General features: G+C 43.9%; 1 protein-coding gene across 1 annotated transcript in view; it reads right to left on the bottom strand.

Annotated features, from left to right (window-relative positions):
- Positions 1-12,965, bottom strand: part of LOC147021300 (ubiquitin thioesterase otulin-like) — a 58,848-nt gene that overhangs the window by 18,588 nt on the left and 27,295 nt on the right. The window contains exon 6 of the mRNA XM_085891121.1: positions 8,852-8,995. Within this exon, the coding sequence (XP_085747247.1) occupies positions 8,852-8,995 (144 nt within the window). The remainder of the gene's footprint in view (positions 1-8,851; positions 8,996-12,965) is intronic.

The raw sequence follows: 12,965 nt of genomic DNA, 5'->3' as shown, positions 1-12,965 counted from the left end.
ATGAGGAAGTCGGGAGTGGTGGAGAAGTATGTGAGGATCGTGCAGGATATGTATGAGGACAGTGTGACAGCGGTGAGGTGTGCGGTAGGAATGACGGACCGGTTTAAGGTTAAAGTGGGATTGCACCAAGGATCGACTCTGAGCCCTTTCCTGTTTGCAATGGTGATGGACAGGTTGACGGACGAGATCAGACAGGAGTCTCCATGGACTATGATGTTCGCAGATGACATAATGATCTGCAGGGAGATTAGGGAGCAGGCTGAATCGAGCCTTGAGAGGTGGAGGTACGCACTGGAGAGAAGGGGAATGTTAGTCAGTAGGAGTAAGACGGAGTACATGTGCGTAAATGAGAGGGAGGGTGGTGGTATGGTGCGGTTGCAAGGAGTTGAGGTGGGGAAGGTGGATTGGTTTAAATACTTGGGATCAACTGTCCAAAGTAACGGAGATTGTGGAAGAGAAGTGAAAAAGAGAGTGCAGGCAGGATGGAGTGGGTGGAGAAGAGTTGCAGGAGTGATTTGTGACAGAAGGGTAGCTGCAAGAGTGAAGGGGAAAGCATATAAGACGGTAGTGAGACCAGCTATGTTGTATGGTTTGGAGGCGGTGGCACTAACAATAAGACAGGAAGCGGAGCTGGAGGTGGCAGAGTTAAAGATGCTGCGATTCTCGTTGGGAGTGACGAGGATGGATAGGATAAGAAATGAGTATATTAGAGGGACAGCGCAGGTAGGACGGTTTGGAGACAAAGTGAGAGAGGCGAGATTGAGATGGTTTGGACATGTGCACAGGAGGGAAACGGAGTATATCGGGAGAAGGATGTTGAAGATGGAGCCACCAGGCAGGAGGAGAAGAGGAATGCCAAAGAACAGGTTCATGGATGCGGTGAGGGCGAACATGCGGGTGGTTGAAGTGTCAATGGAAGATGTGGAGGATAGAGCGAAATGGAGACGGTTGATCCGCTGTGGCGACCCCTAACGGGAGCAAGCCGAAAGAGGAAGAAGAGATTTTTATTTTTGATAACAAATGCGCAAGATTTGGAAAAGGAAAGATTGAAGTAAAATCGTGGAGGTGTATGGTGAATTTGGATTGGTAAAAGCAGAGTGAAGCTGATGGATCGATGAAAAGTATCAGGAAAAGGGGAGAGAGACGTGGTTTCGGGAGGTGCGCAGTTAGAAAGGATACAAGGAAAATTATTATTTTTTGATGGATTTTTGAAGATTATGTAAGATTAGGGAATGGAGGGTTGCAGGAAGAAATCGTGAATGTAATGGTGAGAATGGGTAAGCTCAAATAGAAGGAAGATGGTGTGCCGGCAGGAGGAGAAGAAGGAGAAGGAAAAGAATCGGTACTTGTGGGTATGGAGGGAGAAAGGGTTGTTGTTTTTTTTTGTAATTTTTTTTTTAATTCAAGACAAGAAACAGAGGATGTATTTGGGAAGAATAGAAGGGGGTGGTGGAAAAAGTGGGGAAAACAGGAATTGATGGTCATAGGGAGAGAATACAAATAACCAGAGTTGGTGTCAAAGCCACCCAATGCTCGCCTGTTCATACATTTATCATTTTTAAAAGACGAGTCTAATAATTAATATTTTTTATAAAGCATTGCAGTGAAGTATAATTATAAAGCAATATATGTATTTGTATATTGTAATCGGTAACAAGAGCGCAAGTGAGCACAATATACACCCTAACAAGAAGGTATATACAGAATTGTGCTACTACATGGAAAATAGCATCCTGGTTGCCATGGCAACCACTTTAGATGACGAACGTACGTCGCTACACACCGTCTCCACAGTCTGTACCAATGTACCAAATATGAAACGTGAAAGTTGAAAACTTTGGGAGTTAGAGTGCGGACAGGAACGGACGGACAAACAGACAGACAGACAGACACGGACGGAATCACATAATACGCCCTGATATATATATATATATATATATATATATATATATATATATATATATATATATGTATATATATATATATATGTATATATATATATATATATGTATATATATATACAGTCAAAGCTCGTTACTATGCCACCTCGCTTCTATGCCACTCTCGCTATTATACCACTTTTGCTCGGTCCCGATAAAATTCAATACAAAATAAATTTACTATGCCACCCCCTACTCTCGCTACCATGCCACTACTGTGCAACTCTTAAAAGGCACGAGTCATGAAAAAATCTGTATTGCGCAGTGCTCGATTATCACACTCACGTCCAAAGGTGAAGTGACGAACTACAGTCCAGCTGCGCACAACATAACTCAATACGTACGCGCATAGTCAGACTGTCAAAACACGCGATTCTTCTCTCCGATGCCAGCCACAACAAGGCAATCACAACACGCACAACGAGACACAAAAAAGCGCGAGCACACACACAGACACGCAGGCACACGTACAACAGTGACATCATTTTTTTTCAAATTCAGCCCATAATGTCAGCTCAGAAACGCAAGCGAACTGACTTTACGCTGAAGGAGAAGAAGGAGATCATCGATGCCGCGAAGAAGGAGCCGAATCAGTCCAAGTTGGCCAGGGAGATTAGCAAGAAATGGGGCGTCGAAGTTAAGAGAACCACCGTGAAGGGCATTCTCAGCAAGAAGGATGCAATCGAGGCTGCAATCAAAGCTGGATTTTCATCGAAGCGCATGAAGTTGACGCAGGCTCACGACCCGAAGCTTGATGAGGGAGTGCTCATGTGGCTGAAGCAATCAAGAGGACAGAATGTGCCTGTCAGCGGCGATCTGATCAAGGAGAAGGCGATGAAACTGGCCGAGCTGATGCACATCCCAGACTTCATGGCGAGCGACGGTTGGTTGGGCAATTTCAAGAAGCGCCACGGCATCACGTTCAAGACAGTGCAGGGCGAAGCTAGATCGGTGGATTCGCAATCCCTTCTTGAGTGGCAACAACAGGTTCTCCGGCCCTTACTCGGGCAGTTCTCTGCAGACGATGTCTTCAACCTAGACGAGACTGGACTCTTCTGGCAGCTGCTTCCGAACAAGACCATGGCTTTCAGGGGAGAGCGGTGTACTGGAGGAAAGAAAAGCAAGCAAAGGATCACTCTTCTGGTTGGGGCAAACATGAGCGGCAGCGAGAAGTTCCCTCTTCTGGTGATTGGCAATTCCAAGAAACCCCGTGCCTTCAAGAACAAAGAGATCCCGGTCAAGTACAAGGCGAACTCGAAGGCGTGGATGATGGCGGAGCTTTTCGAGGAGATGTTGCGTGCGTGGGACGGACGACTCGGCCAGCAGGGACGCAGAGTGCTGGTCTGTCTCGATAACTTCTCTGGCCACCCTCCCGAGCTCGAGCTGAACAACATCCAACTGGTCTTCTTCCCACCCAACACGACAGCCAATTCGCAACCAATGGATCAGGGAATCATAGAGAACCTCAAGCGCCACTACAGGAAGCTCCTGCTATGCCGCCGGCTTGAGGCCATAGACGAGGGAAAGGAGTTCAAGTTCACGTTGCTCGATGCTCTACACGTCGCCCGGCGTGCTTGGGAGCAGGTCGGCAAGTTGACGATCAGGAACTGTTTCGCGAAGGCCAAGTTCATCGAAGAGGAGATCCAAACTGAGCCACAGGATGCGGAGCTGCCCGACATCTGGGAAGCTCTGCCTGCCGAGGAAAAGATGCACGAGAACGAGGAGATCGAGCTGTCTGACTTTCTCGAAGCCGACGAGCGCCTCGCGACTGGCGGGTATTTCACGCTGGAGGAGATTGAGGAGGAGATTCTGCGCAGTGAGGAGCTGGTGGAAAGCGAAGATGACGAGGTAACTGTCGAGGAGGAAATCGTTCCGTTCGAGGAAGCCCAGCGCACTTGTAGCACCGTCCGGAAGTTCATGCAGCAGAGAAGCGGGAAGCCCGGTGTGATGCAAGCGTGCGATCGGCTAGACAACGAGATGCACGAGATCCGCCGAAAGAAGATGCGCCAGCCGACGATTCTTGAAAGCTTTGTGTGTCGTGAATTTCTCACCATGCCATATGTTAGTGTGTGAACTCTGTTAGTGTGTGTATGTTCTCCGTTCGCTTAGCTTATACAACAATCGTGCCTTTTACTTGCTGGAATAAATTTTGTCTAAAGATTAACTACAGATGGGTAACTTGAGAAAATAAGGCCGTTTTTACAAAATCTCGTTACTATGCCACTCTCGCTACTATGCCACTTTTGCTCGGTCCCGACGGGTGGCATAGTAACGAGCTTAATATATATATATATATATATATATATATATATATATATATATATATATATATATATATATATATATATATATATATATATATATGTATATATATATATGTATATATATATATATGTATATATATATGTATATATATATATGTATATATATGTATATGTATAAGTATATGTATATATATATATATATAGATATATATAAATATACAAAAATATATATATATATATATATATATATATATATATATATATATATATATATGTATATATATGTATATGTATATATATGTATATGTATATATATGTATATATATATATATATATATATATATATATATATATATATATATATATATATATATATATATATATCGGGCGTATAAAAAAAAAGTGTGGGAGATAAAAACATTAGAAAGGGAACTAGAGGGGGAGCACTCGGGAGAGTGCAAAACCTCCGCCGCCAATACTGCTGGGTCAGTCAAGTGAACCTTATATCTTATTCATTAAATATGATGTCAACAGTGCTGACAGTTATAGTTCTTTTCTCCAACATTTTTTTTTGGGGGGGGGGGGGTTGGAAATCACTTAAAACATGTAGAAATGCAAAAAAAAGAAATCGAAATTTTGTTGAAAAAAAAGTTGCAAATTTTTTTTTTCTCTCAATTTTTTTTTTTTGGGGGGGGGGGTGGTTGGAAATCACTTAAAACATGTAGAAATGCAAAAAAAAATTATCGAACAATTTTTTTGGGGGGGGGGGACCAAGTCGAAAATCTAATGGCATGATCCTTGGACCATACCTAACCCCCCCGCCAAGTTTCGTCGAAATCCGTCAAGGAGTTTTTCCGTAATACAAAAAATTTAACATTTTCACGCTCACGCTGGGGGTATCGCTATAGCTATCTGTTCTTCGAACAGGCGAGCTAAAAACGATCATACACCTGGACGGGAAGGACGGAAAGGAAACCTCAAGCTTGCCTCAAGGAAATCCGATAAGAAAAGGTCGATGAAAACTCACAAAATAGCAAGATTTTTTGAAACGAAACCAAACTAGGAACACACAGTAAACATGTAGGTCAGAAAATAAACAGTGAAAACATGACATGTAACGACAGGAAACTCAACTTTGAGAAAGTCGGCAGAGACCCCTGAGAGAAGCATTCGTTGCCTCAAAACCCGGAACCGCAAGTCAATCTTTATTAATGATCTACCAGACAGCATATCAAGCTCCATACCACATCTCTTCGCAGATGATTGCGTCCGGTGTAACATCAACAAGCTTGAGATGGTCCAGCGTAGAGGTGCTCGGTATGCCACTGGTAACTACGGTCGTACCAGCAGTCACGGCCATGCTTGAAGAACTACAATAGCTCACCTTGGAAGGTAGACTCCTCCAAAGCTGTCTTGCCTTGATGTACCGCATTCACTATGACCTGGTGGACATCAGGGGGAGTGCATACCTCACTGAAGCATCCTCACATACCAGAGGACATGGATTCCGCTTCATGATACCGAGCTGCAGTACTCAGGTATATGCTTCATCCTTCTTCCCCTGCACCTGCAGGGATTGGAACCACCTGGAGAAGGATTCTGCCACTTCTTCCTCCCTCAATGCCTTCAAAACCACATTGTGGGACTCACAAGATAAGATTATATCCGGCCTTTATTTTTACTAGCACATGTATGTACGGTATTTACACAATTTGGTTATATCGGAACTGTTCTATGCCTGCGCACAACCGTAGTGCGGTAATCTTCTTCCTGATGAAGCAGTACTTGTATGGAAGGAGAAAATTTTAATTATAAAAGAAAAATCACAAAGTACTTTTGCTTGTATTTTCTTCCTTCCTTCATTCTTTGTCTTTCTTTCTCAAGACCACCAGATTGAACTAACATTCTTCTCAATTTAATTAATTTGTTTTTTACTTTTAAAAAACTTTAAACAACATTTTAAAATGCTTCACTTACTTGCCCAATTTCTCCATCAGGAACAACCCTCATGTTCATCTTGGTCTAATCCTTCTTCTAATATTCTTCTTCTTCAAAAGATTTCCTTCCCAAACCCATTTAACTCACAAACGCTCCATCCATTCATACCAACAGCACTGCTTTCCTTTGTGCCTTAAACAACCATTTATTTCACCCTTCTTGTGGGGTGAATGCTGCTTCTGCTCTCCCAACAATGGAGGGAGGCCCTCAATCTCAGAAATGAGATCAGGGACATTTTTAGATACGTCTCCACATATCTAAATTTGGAACCATGAGAAGTCCAGTTTGCAGAGGTTGCCTGTACATGACAACTTTCACATCCATTACGGTGTCAAACCCCTTCATATCAGAACCCTCCCCCTCCTCTTCTCCTACATGGCCATGTCCTTCCAACCCGACCCCATTAGCTGTGTTCCCCTTTCTGCTTCCCCCTCATCCCACTCATTTCAATCTTCACTCTCATCACACTTCCTCCTCTGGCCAACTTTCAGTTTTCTCCAACCTCATCCTCTCTCGGCTTCCCCCTTGCCAAAGCCCCTATCCAGGTTCCCCTAGCCTCTCTCCACATTCCTGCACCCTGCCAAGAGAGCCTCCTCCCGTCCCAAACTGTGGGGACCTTAAACATGCAATGCCTGTGCTCCAACCCGACAAATCTTTCGATCTAGGCCGCTTCTGATAAACCAGACATTTGCTGAACATAATCTTTCCTCCCACAGGATGTCCCTGACTCACTCCTCAGTCTCTCTTCCTGGCTATCGTCTGCTCTGATTTGACAGGCCTAAACCCCAACCTGGCAGCGGAGTTGCACATTACATTAAGAACTCCATTTCTCACTGTCTGTGTACTCCTCTTACACCACCAACCCACAGCAGTACCTTTGACTGCAGCTTCCCGCCTGCTTCCACCTCTTGTCTGTTTTGTACCATCCTAATCAGTGACGACTCCTTTTATATCTCAGTCAACATGGACCAACTTTTAACCACTCAGCCAAACTTTCTCTTCCTCATATGTGGAGATTTAAACTGTCATCATACCAACTGGCTGGGTGTTGGTGCCTTTCTCACCAACCACAGCACCACAGCAAAGGACTTCTGTGACTCCATCTGTGAACTTTCCAACACTGATTTCTGGCAAAGGCAAATCCTCCATTCTGGACATAGAAATGACCAAATTTCCAACTAATGTCCCTTGTTCTTCCTCTCCTCCAACTGGCTCATCTGATAATGTGCTAGCGAAAGTAAACATCCCCCTGACCATTTTAAAAGAGCAGCCTCAGTGCCAGCGGGTATGGTAGTTCACTCAGACTGAATGGCAGGGACAGCAAGCCACGATCTCACTTCAGGACTGGTCTCCTATGTATGCCAGGGTTGATATTAACTCAGCTTGGAGATTCTTCCACAGAAACCTTCACTCTTCCTTGTACATGCTGATTCTGCTCTCCCAACAATGGATAGAGGCCCTCAATCTCAGAAATGAGATCAGGGCAATCTCTCCAGACATATCTCGACCATTCCATACAGTACGGCATCCCACCTTGCTCTCCAAACTCTCTCCCCTATGGCATCCAAGATCACCTCCACACGTGGCTAACTGACTTAATTTGCACTCTAAGCCAATGTGTGGGTCTCAACAGGATTCTCCAATCTCCTCTCCCTATCAAGGCTGGAGTGCCCCAAGGCAGTGTTGTGGGCCCAGTCCTTGCGCTAATCTTGATCAAGATCAATGATCTGTCTGTCTGACTAAAATCCTCTATCTCTTTTCTGGCAATTCCACCCTCTGCCGTCACATCCCCCATCCTTCAGAGAGGCAGGCAGCAGCCTCTTTCCTTTTCCCTCCCTGCAGACCTTGACAAAAATCATAAGCTGGTCAAACACTTGAAATGTCTTTAAATCCTGACAAATTTCACACTCACATAAACACAGAACACGAGAGAAGCAGGGACCATTTTGGATGCAAGCTAATCTTCACTGCTGGTTTGATCATATTTCTGTAAACCCAGTTCAGCAATATGGAGTGAAGTATCATGTTCGAATGTGAGTGAGGGTTTGTTGAGTGTGGAGTTTGTGAGGACGGTATGTGCGAGTCAGGCGTGACATGGCTCTGCCATTGAGCCAGGGAGAGACAGAGACAGATCTTTAAGGAGGTGAAAAGCTTTAAAAAAAAAGGATGCAACAAATAATTGTGCAATACAAGATGGGGAAGAGGTAGGAGAGGAGGAGAGGTGTTACAAACTCATTGATAATAGGAATGAGAAGGTTGTGGTGGCCTGGAAAGAAGAAGACCAAGAATACTACATGTTTTGTTTTTTGCCTTCCTTGTTAAAAAGACACGAAGAACATGGAGCTGCTGAGTGTTAGTAAAAGGCGTTTGAGGAGAATGTGATCAAGTTTTTGCAAGATCACTACTAAATGGCGATTATTTTTAACTTCGGGGTGGATTCCAGTATTTGGTGACATGGGCAGTGGGTGGGAATGATAGCATTAACACCGTTAAATAAAAATTCTGCAGCAATTGAACAACTACTTCATTATGACAATGTCAGAACTTTGAGGACAACCAAGTGACAATGAAAAACAAGGCTTAATGTGTGCTAAATATAGAAAATACTAAGGAATAAAACCTTGTGAAAAATCACAAGCTGACTCTCACCTTTGTGATGCTGGCATCCAAGGAATTCAGAAGAGGAATTTTGCACTGTAGTGCCTGGTAAAGGGTGGCACGCAAGGCACAGTAATTGTCCCCACGTACACTCTGCATACCTTGGTAGCCAAGATCTACAAGCTTCCTATAAGCCTGCAAAATAGAGGTTGTGCACAGCTGATATACAACTTGTGAAGTTTTTTTTTTTTGGGGGGGGGGGGGTTATTGCTGCAATGTGATGGAACAAAAACGATTGGATGCAATGCTAAGAGGCATGCAAAACACAAACAACCTGCAGATATTTGAAGCAAACACTTGAATTGAATCTCAGCAGTATCTATTAAACCATAAGCTTACCAAAATCAAGTTGGAACTTGAAACACATCTATCCATCTTTCTTTCGACCTATTGTATATATATATATATATATATATATATATATATATATATATATATATATATATATATATATATATATATATATATATATATATATATATATATATATTGCCACAGTTTTGGAAAGACCCAGGGGTGTTTCACAGTTCATGGACCAAGCTGTTCAACTTTGTTGTTCTCAGAGTTTTGTTCTGAGGGCTCTTTTCAGGATCGTCAAAAAAAAACCCTGGACTGCCTCCAATTGTAGTTTGTTTGTGGTAATATTCCTGGGGATGGTTTTTAAATCTTCGTCAGGTTCTTCTTTATTATTCCTGTTGCTCCAATTATCACTGGTACAATTATTTTGATGCTCTTGATCTCATTTTTGAGGTCCTGGTACTTGGTCATTGTCTTTATTTCTGCATTAAAGCCAAAATCGCTGGGTACTGATATTGTTGCGAATCTAGAAGCCATGAGCACACAACATACAGGTCCTATAGATCAGTTATATCGGTAAGTACGTTGCCAGTTAGGGTTCCGACCCCAGTCTAATGGGTAATTAAATGTTCCTGCGCTGTGGAGTTATTTTAATAGTCAGGTTTTCTTTTCGTTTATTTTTACACCACCAACATCAACGCCGACGACACCGCATCACCCTCACCCTCACCCTCACCTTCACCTCGCTCTGGCCGACGTCATGGTGGGCGGAGTTCAAGGAGGAGCCGCACAGCGGCCCTCGACCAATCAGCGTGCAACGAGTGAGGTGACCATCGCCCGGCCAATCAGATCCCGCAACAGGAGGAAAGGGCTCCGCGTGATGTCACCACGACCCCGGGCCAATCGAGCTTGACGCCCGTTTTGGCCAGTGGGAGAGACGAAGAGCGATTTGTATGCCAAAACCAGCCAGTGAGAGAGGGAGGATCGCGAAGAGGCACCCCCCCTCTTCAGAGGGGGGTATAATTATAGGCGCGGTCTGCATGTTCGAGGGTTCTGAGAGTTGTGGCGAGGAAGTGAACATCTGCGTGCAAGGGGTGGAGTGAAAAAGCGTCTGCGCACAGAGTGGTCGGGGCAACGGAGGATCTTCTCCTGCCTGCTTTCGCCCTGCCAATTTCGTTCACCTGGAGCCCAGTCGTGAGGGCGTCTGGATTGTGCTGGGGGTCCAGTTCTGCCCCGAGGACCTGGTCCTTGAAGACCGCATGAGGCAGACTGGTCCGAGATAGGCCTCAATAAAGACCATTTTGGTCCAATTATTTTGGGTGTGTGCGTATGTGTGCTTGTGGCGCCCGTCAGTTAAGTAGGAAATTGTATAAGTGTCGTGCTGTACATACGTGCATTTCTTCTAATCGGTTTAACTCTGCCCTGATGTGCTCCCCTCATTCCCCCATTGTGAATAAATACCCCGATTGTTAAATGTTTCAGCTCGTTCGTGCCCTTTCCTCCATTGGCTTAGCATGCTGCATGCTGGGAAATTAGCCAGGCTGTTGCCGTTTTAACGGGATATTTGGGACCGACGAATCTCTGCGATCAAACCGCTCGGGTCGCACGCGGTTAGAGTATGCTAAGCGACTCGCTCCGTACGAGCATCGTCGAGGGTGAATTTCCCCGGCAGTTTGGATCACATGGGTATTTAGGTAAATTTAAATTGGCAATCGACCCTACCCCACGTGATCTGTCTATCGGCGAACTTCGGTCCAATAAGGGACCCGTACTCTTCGGACTTTTCCGAAGAAGTACGATCTAAATTCCGGGCGATCGGTCGAGCCGACTCTACTGCTCCATCGAGCGGTCGTGCTCGCGGCCGATAACTGGCCCTGCAACAATATCTCAATCAGCAATGCTGTCTTTTCAGTTTTGTTTCTGAGAACGATGTCCGGTGGCAAGGTTCTGTTATCCATGTTTATGCACGATGGGATCATCAGGTCATACGTGAGCATGATGTCCTTATTTTCAATGATTGCCCTTAGTTTGTGTTTCCATGAGTGTTCTGGAACTGGGATGTTGAAATTTTTGCAGATATGCCAATGAATCACTTTTGCATACTTTGTTGTGCCGTTGTGTGTAAAGTTGTTATGATAATAGTTATTTGTCATCCCAAAAGCAGGCAACTCATACTTTCCGTTTCTGTCTTGCAGAACCTCAACTTGTCTGTCTGGCTCAGTCTGACCATCTTTTTAAATCCATTGGTGTAGTGTCCTTGATCTTGGGCATTTATGATCATTCGCTGTCTGTCCTAGTTGAGCTTACCTCCTCTTCGCCATTCCAATTAGCCTTCTTTGTCAATCTCAATTCGGTCCAATTATTTTCTGTATTTTCCTGCTCTTTTATCATTCCCCCAGTTGTTGATGTATATTTGTTGACATTTATTTTTATGTATTTATTTGGCCTTTTTTGAAATTGTTGGGGCTGCATTTGCTGCAGTTTCATTTTCCTGTGCAGTATCTTCTATTCACACCTATTTTTGAAAATTCCTTGCAAGGTGAATTAGGCATACTTCTTCAGGTTTGTTTACAAGCGTGTGTGTGTGTGTGTGTTTATATATTGGGTCGCTGAAATAGGTGACCCTTATTGTCAGTAATTCTGTCTGTTTGTATGTTTGTTTGTGTCATCAGCATAATTGGTAGTAAACGTGGGCAGATTTTGACCAAACTCGGGTGGTAGGTACATCTTATGACCGAGTGCTTTGGAAATTGATGGTTGCTAGGGACGCTTTGGTTCCCTAGCAACAACCGAAAAACCTTCAAAATCGGTACCGTTCACGCGAAATCAATTCCGAAAGCCATTATCCCACGTAGGGTTATGAAATTTGGCAGGAATGATCTACAGGTGATGCTCTATCAAATATATGTTCCGGTTTTTGTGATATATGGAATACTTTACTTACCCGCAGCACCCCCTACAATTAGGGTATGCACGAAAAATGAAGGCCCCCTAGCGACCAGGTGAGTGCATCGAAACGAATGAAACTTTGCAGGTTCATGGTACTCAATGAGTACTACAACTTTGCCTCAGGACATATTGACCAATTTCGCTTAGGTCAGGGGTCAAAGGTCAATTAGTGCAAAAATCGATAATATGCGAGAGCTGGAGGTGCCTTCGTGCCGAATGCTACTCCTCCTAGGGTTATGGTCAGATGGTCATGAAAATTCACACTAATCGTCTGGAATACATTGTGCACAAACGATCGAGCTGGATTTTTGATTTGGATCTTTGTTCACCCACAGCACCCCCTCGAACTTTGGGGATTTTCGATTTCAAACCACATTTTCGGTACTTTTCATTCAAATGGATACCGAGTAGTTATCAGTAGATAGAACTGGATGGGATTTGATATGCATAATCTTAAGGTGATTCCCGATCTGCTATATAACATCCATTTTGCTCTATATCTTATAGTTTCCATTCTCGGCGACCCATCGCCACCTTCCGGCTTGTGTATATACATATATATATATATATAAAAAAAACACCAAATCAGTCAATTCCGGCAGACATATTGTTACGGATTTGTAAGTTTACTGCACTCCACATACAGGTCCGATAGCTCAGTTATATCGATAAGTAAATGTGGATAGATAGCTCCCTTTTCCCTTGTCTAATGGGTAATTAAATGTTCCTGCACTGTGGAGTTATTTTAATAGTCACGTTTTCTTTTCTTTTATTTTTACACCACCATCAACGCCAGCGTCATCTTCCCCTCGCTCTGCTCGACGCCATTGTCTACGTGTGTTCAATCACGTACGGGGGC

The sequence above is a fragment of the Eptatretus burgeri genome, chromosome 8, assembly GCF_056783735.1.
Source record: "Eptatretus burgeri isolate ZD-2024b chromosome 8, Ebu_testis_v1, whole genome shotgun sequence".
NCBI lineage: Eukaryota > Metazoa > Chordata > Myxini > Myxiniformes > Myxinidae > Eptatretus > Eptatretus burgeri.
The sequence above is the reverse complement of the archived record's forward strand: the minus strand, read 5'-3'. Positions and strand labels throughout refer to the sequence as shown.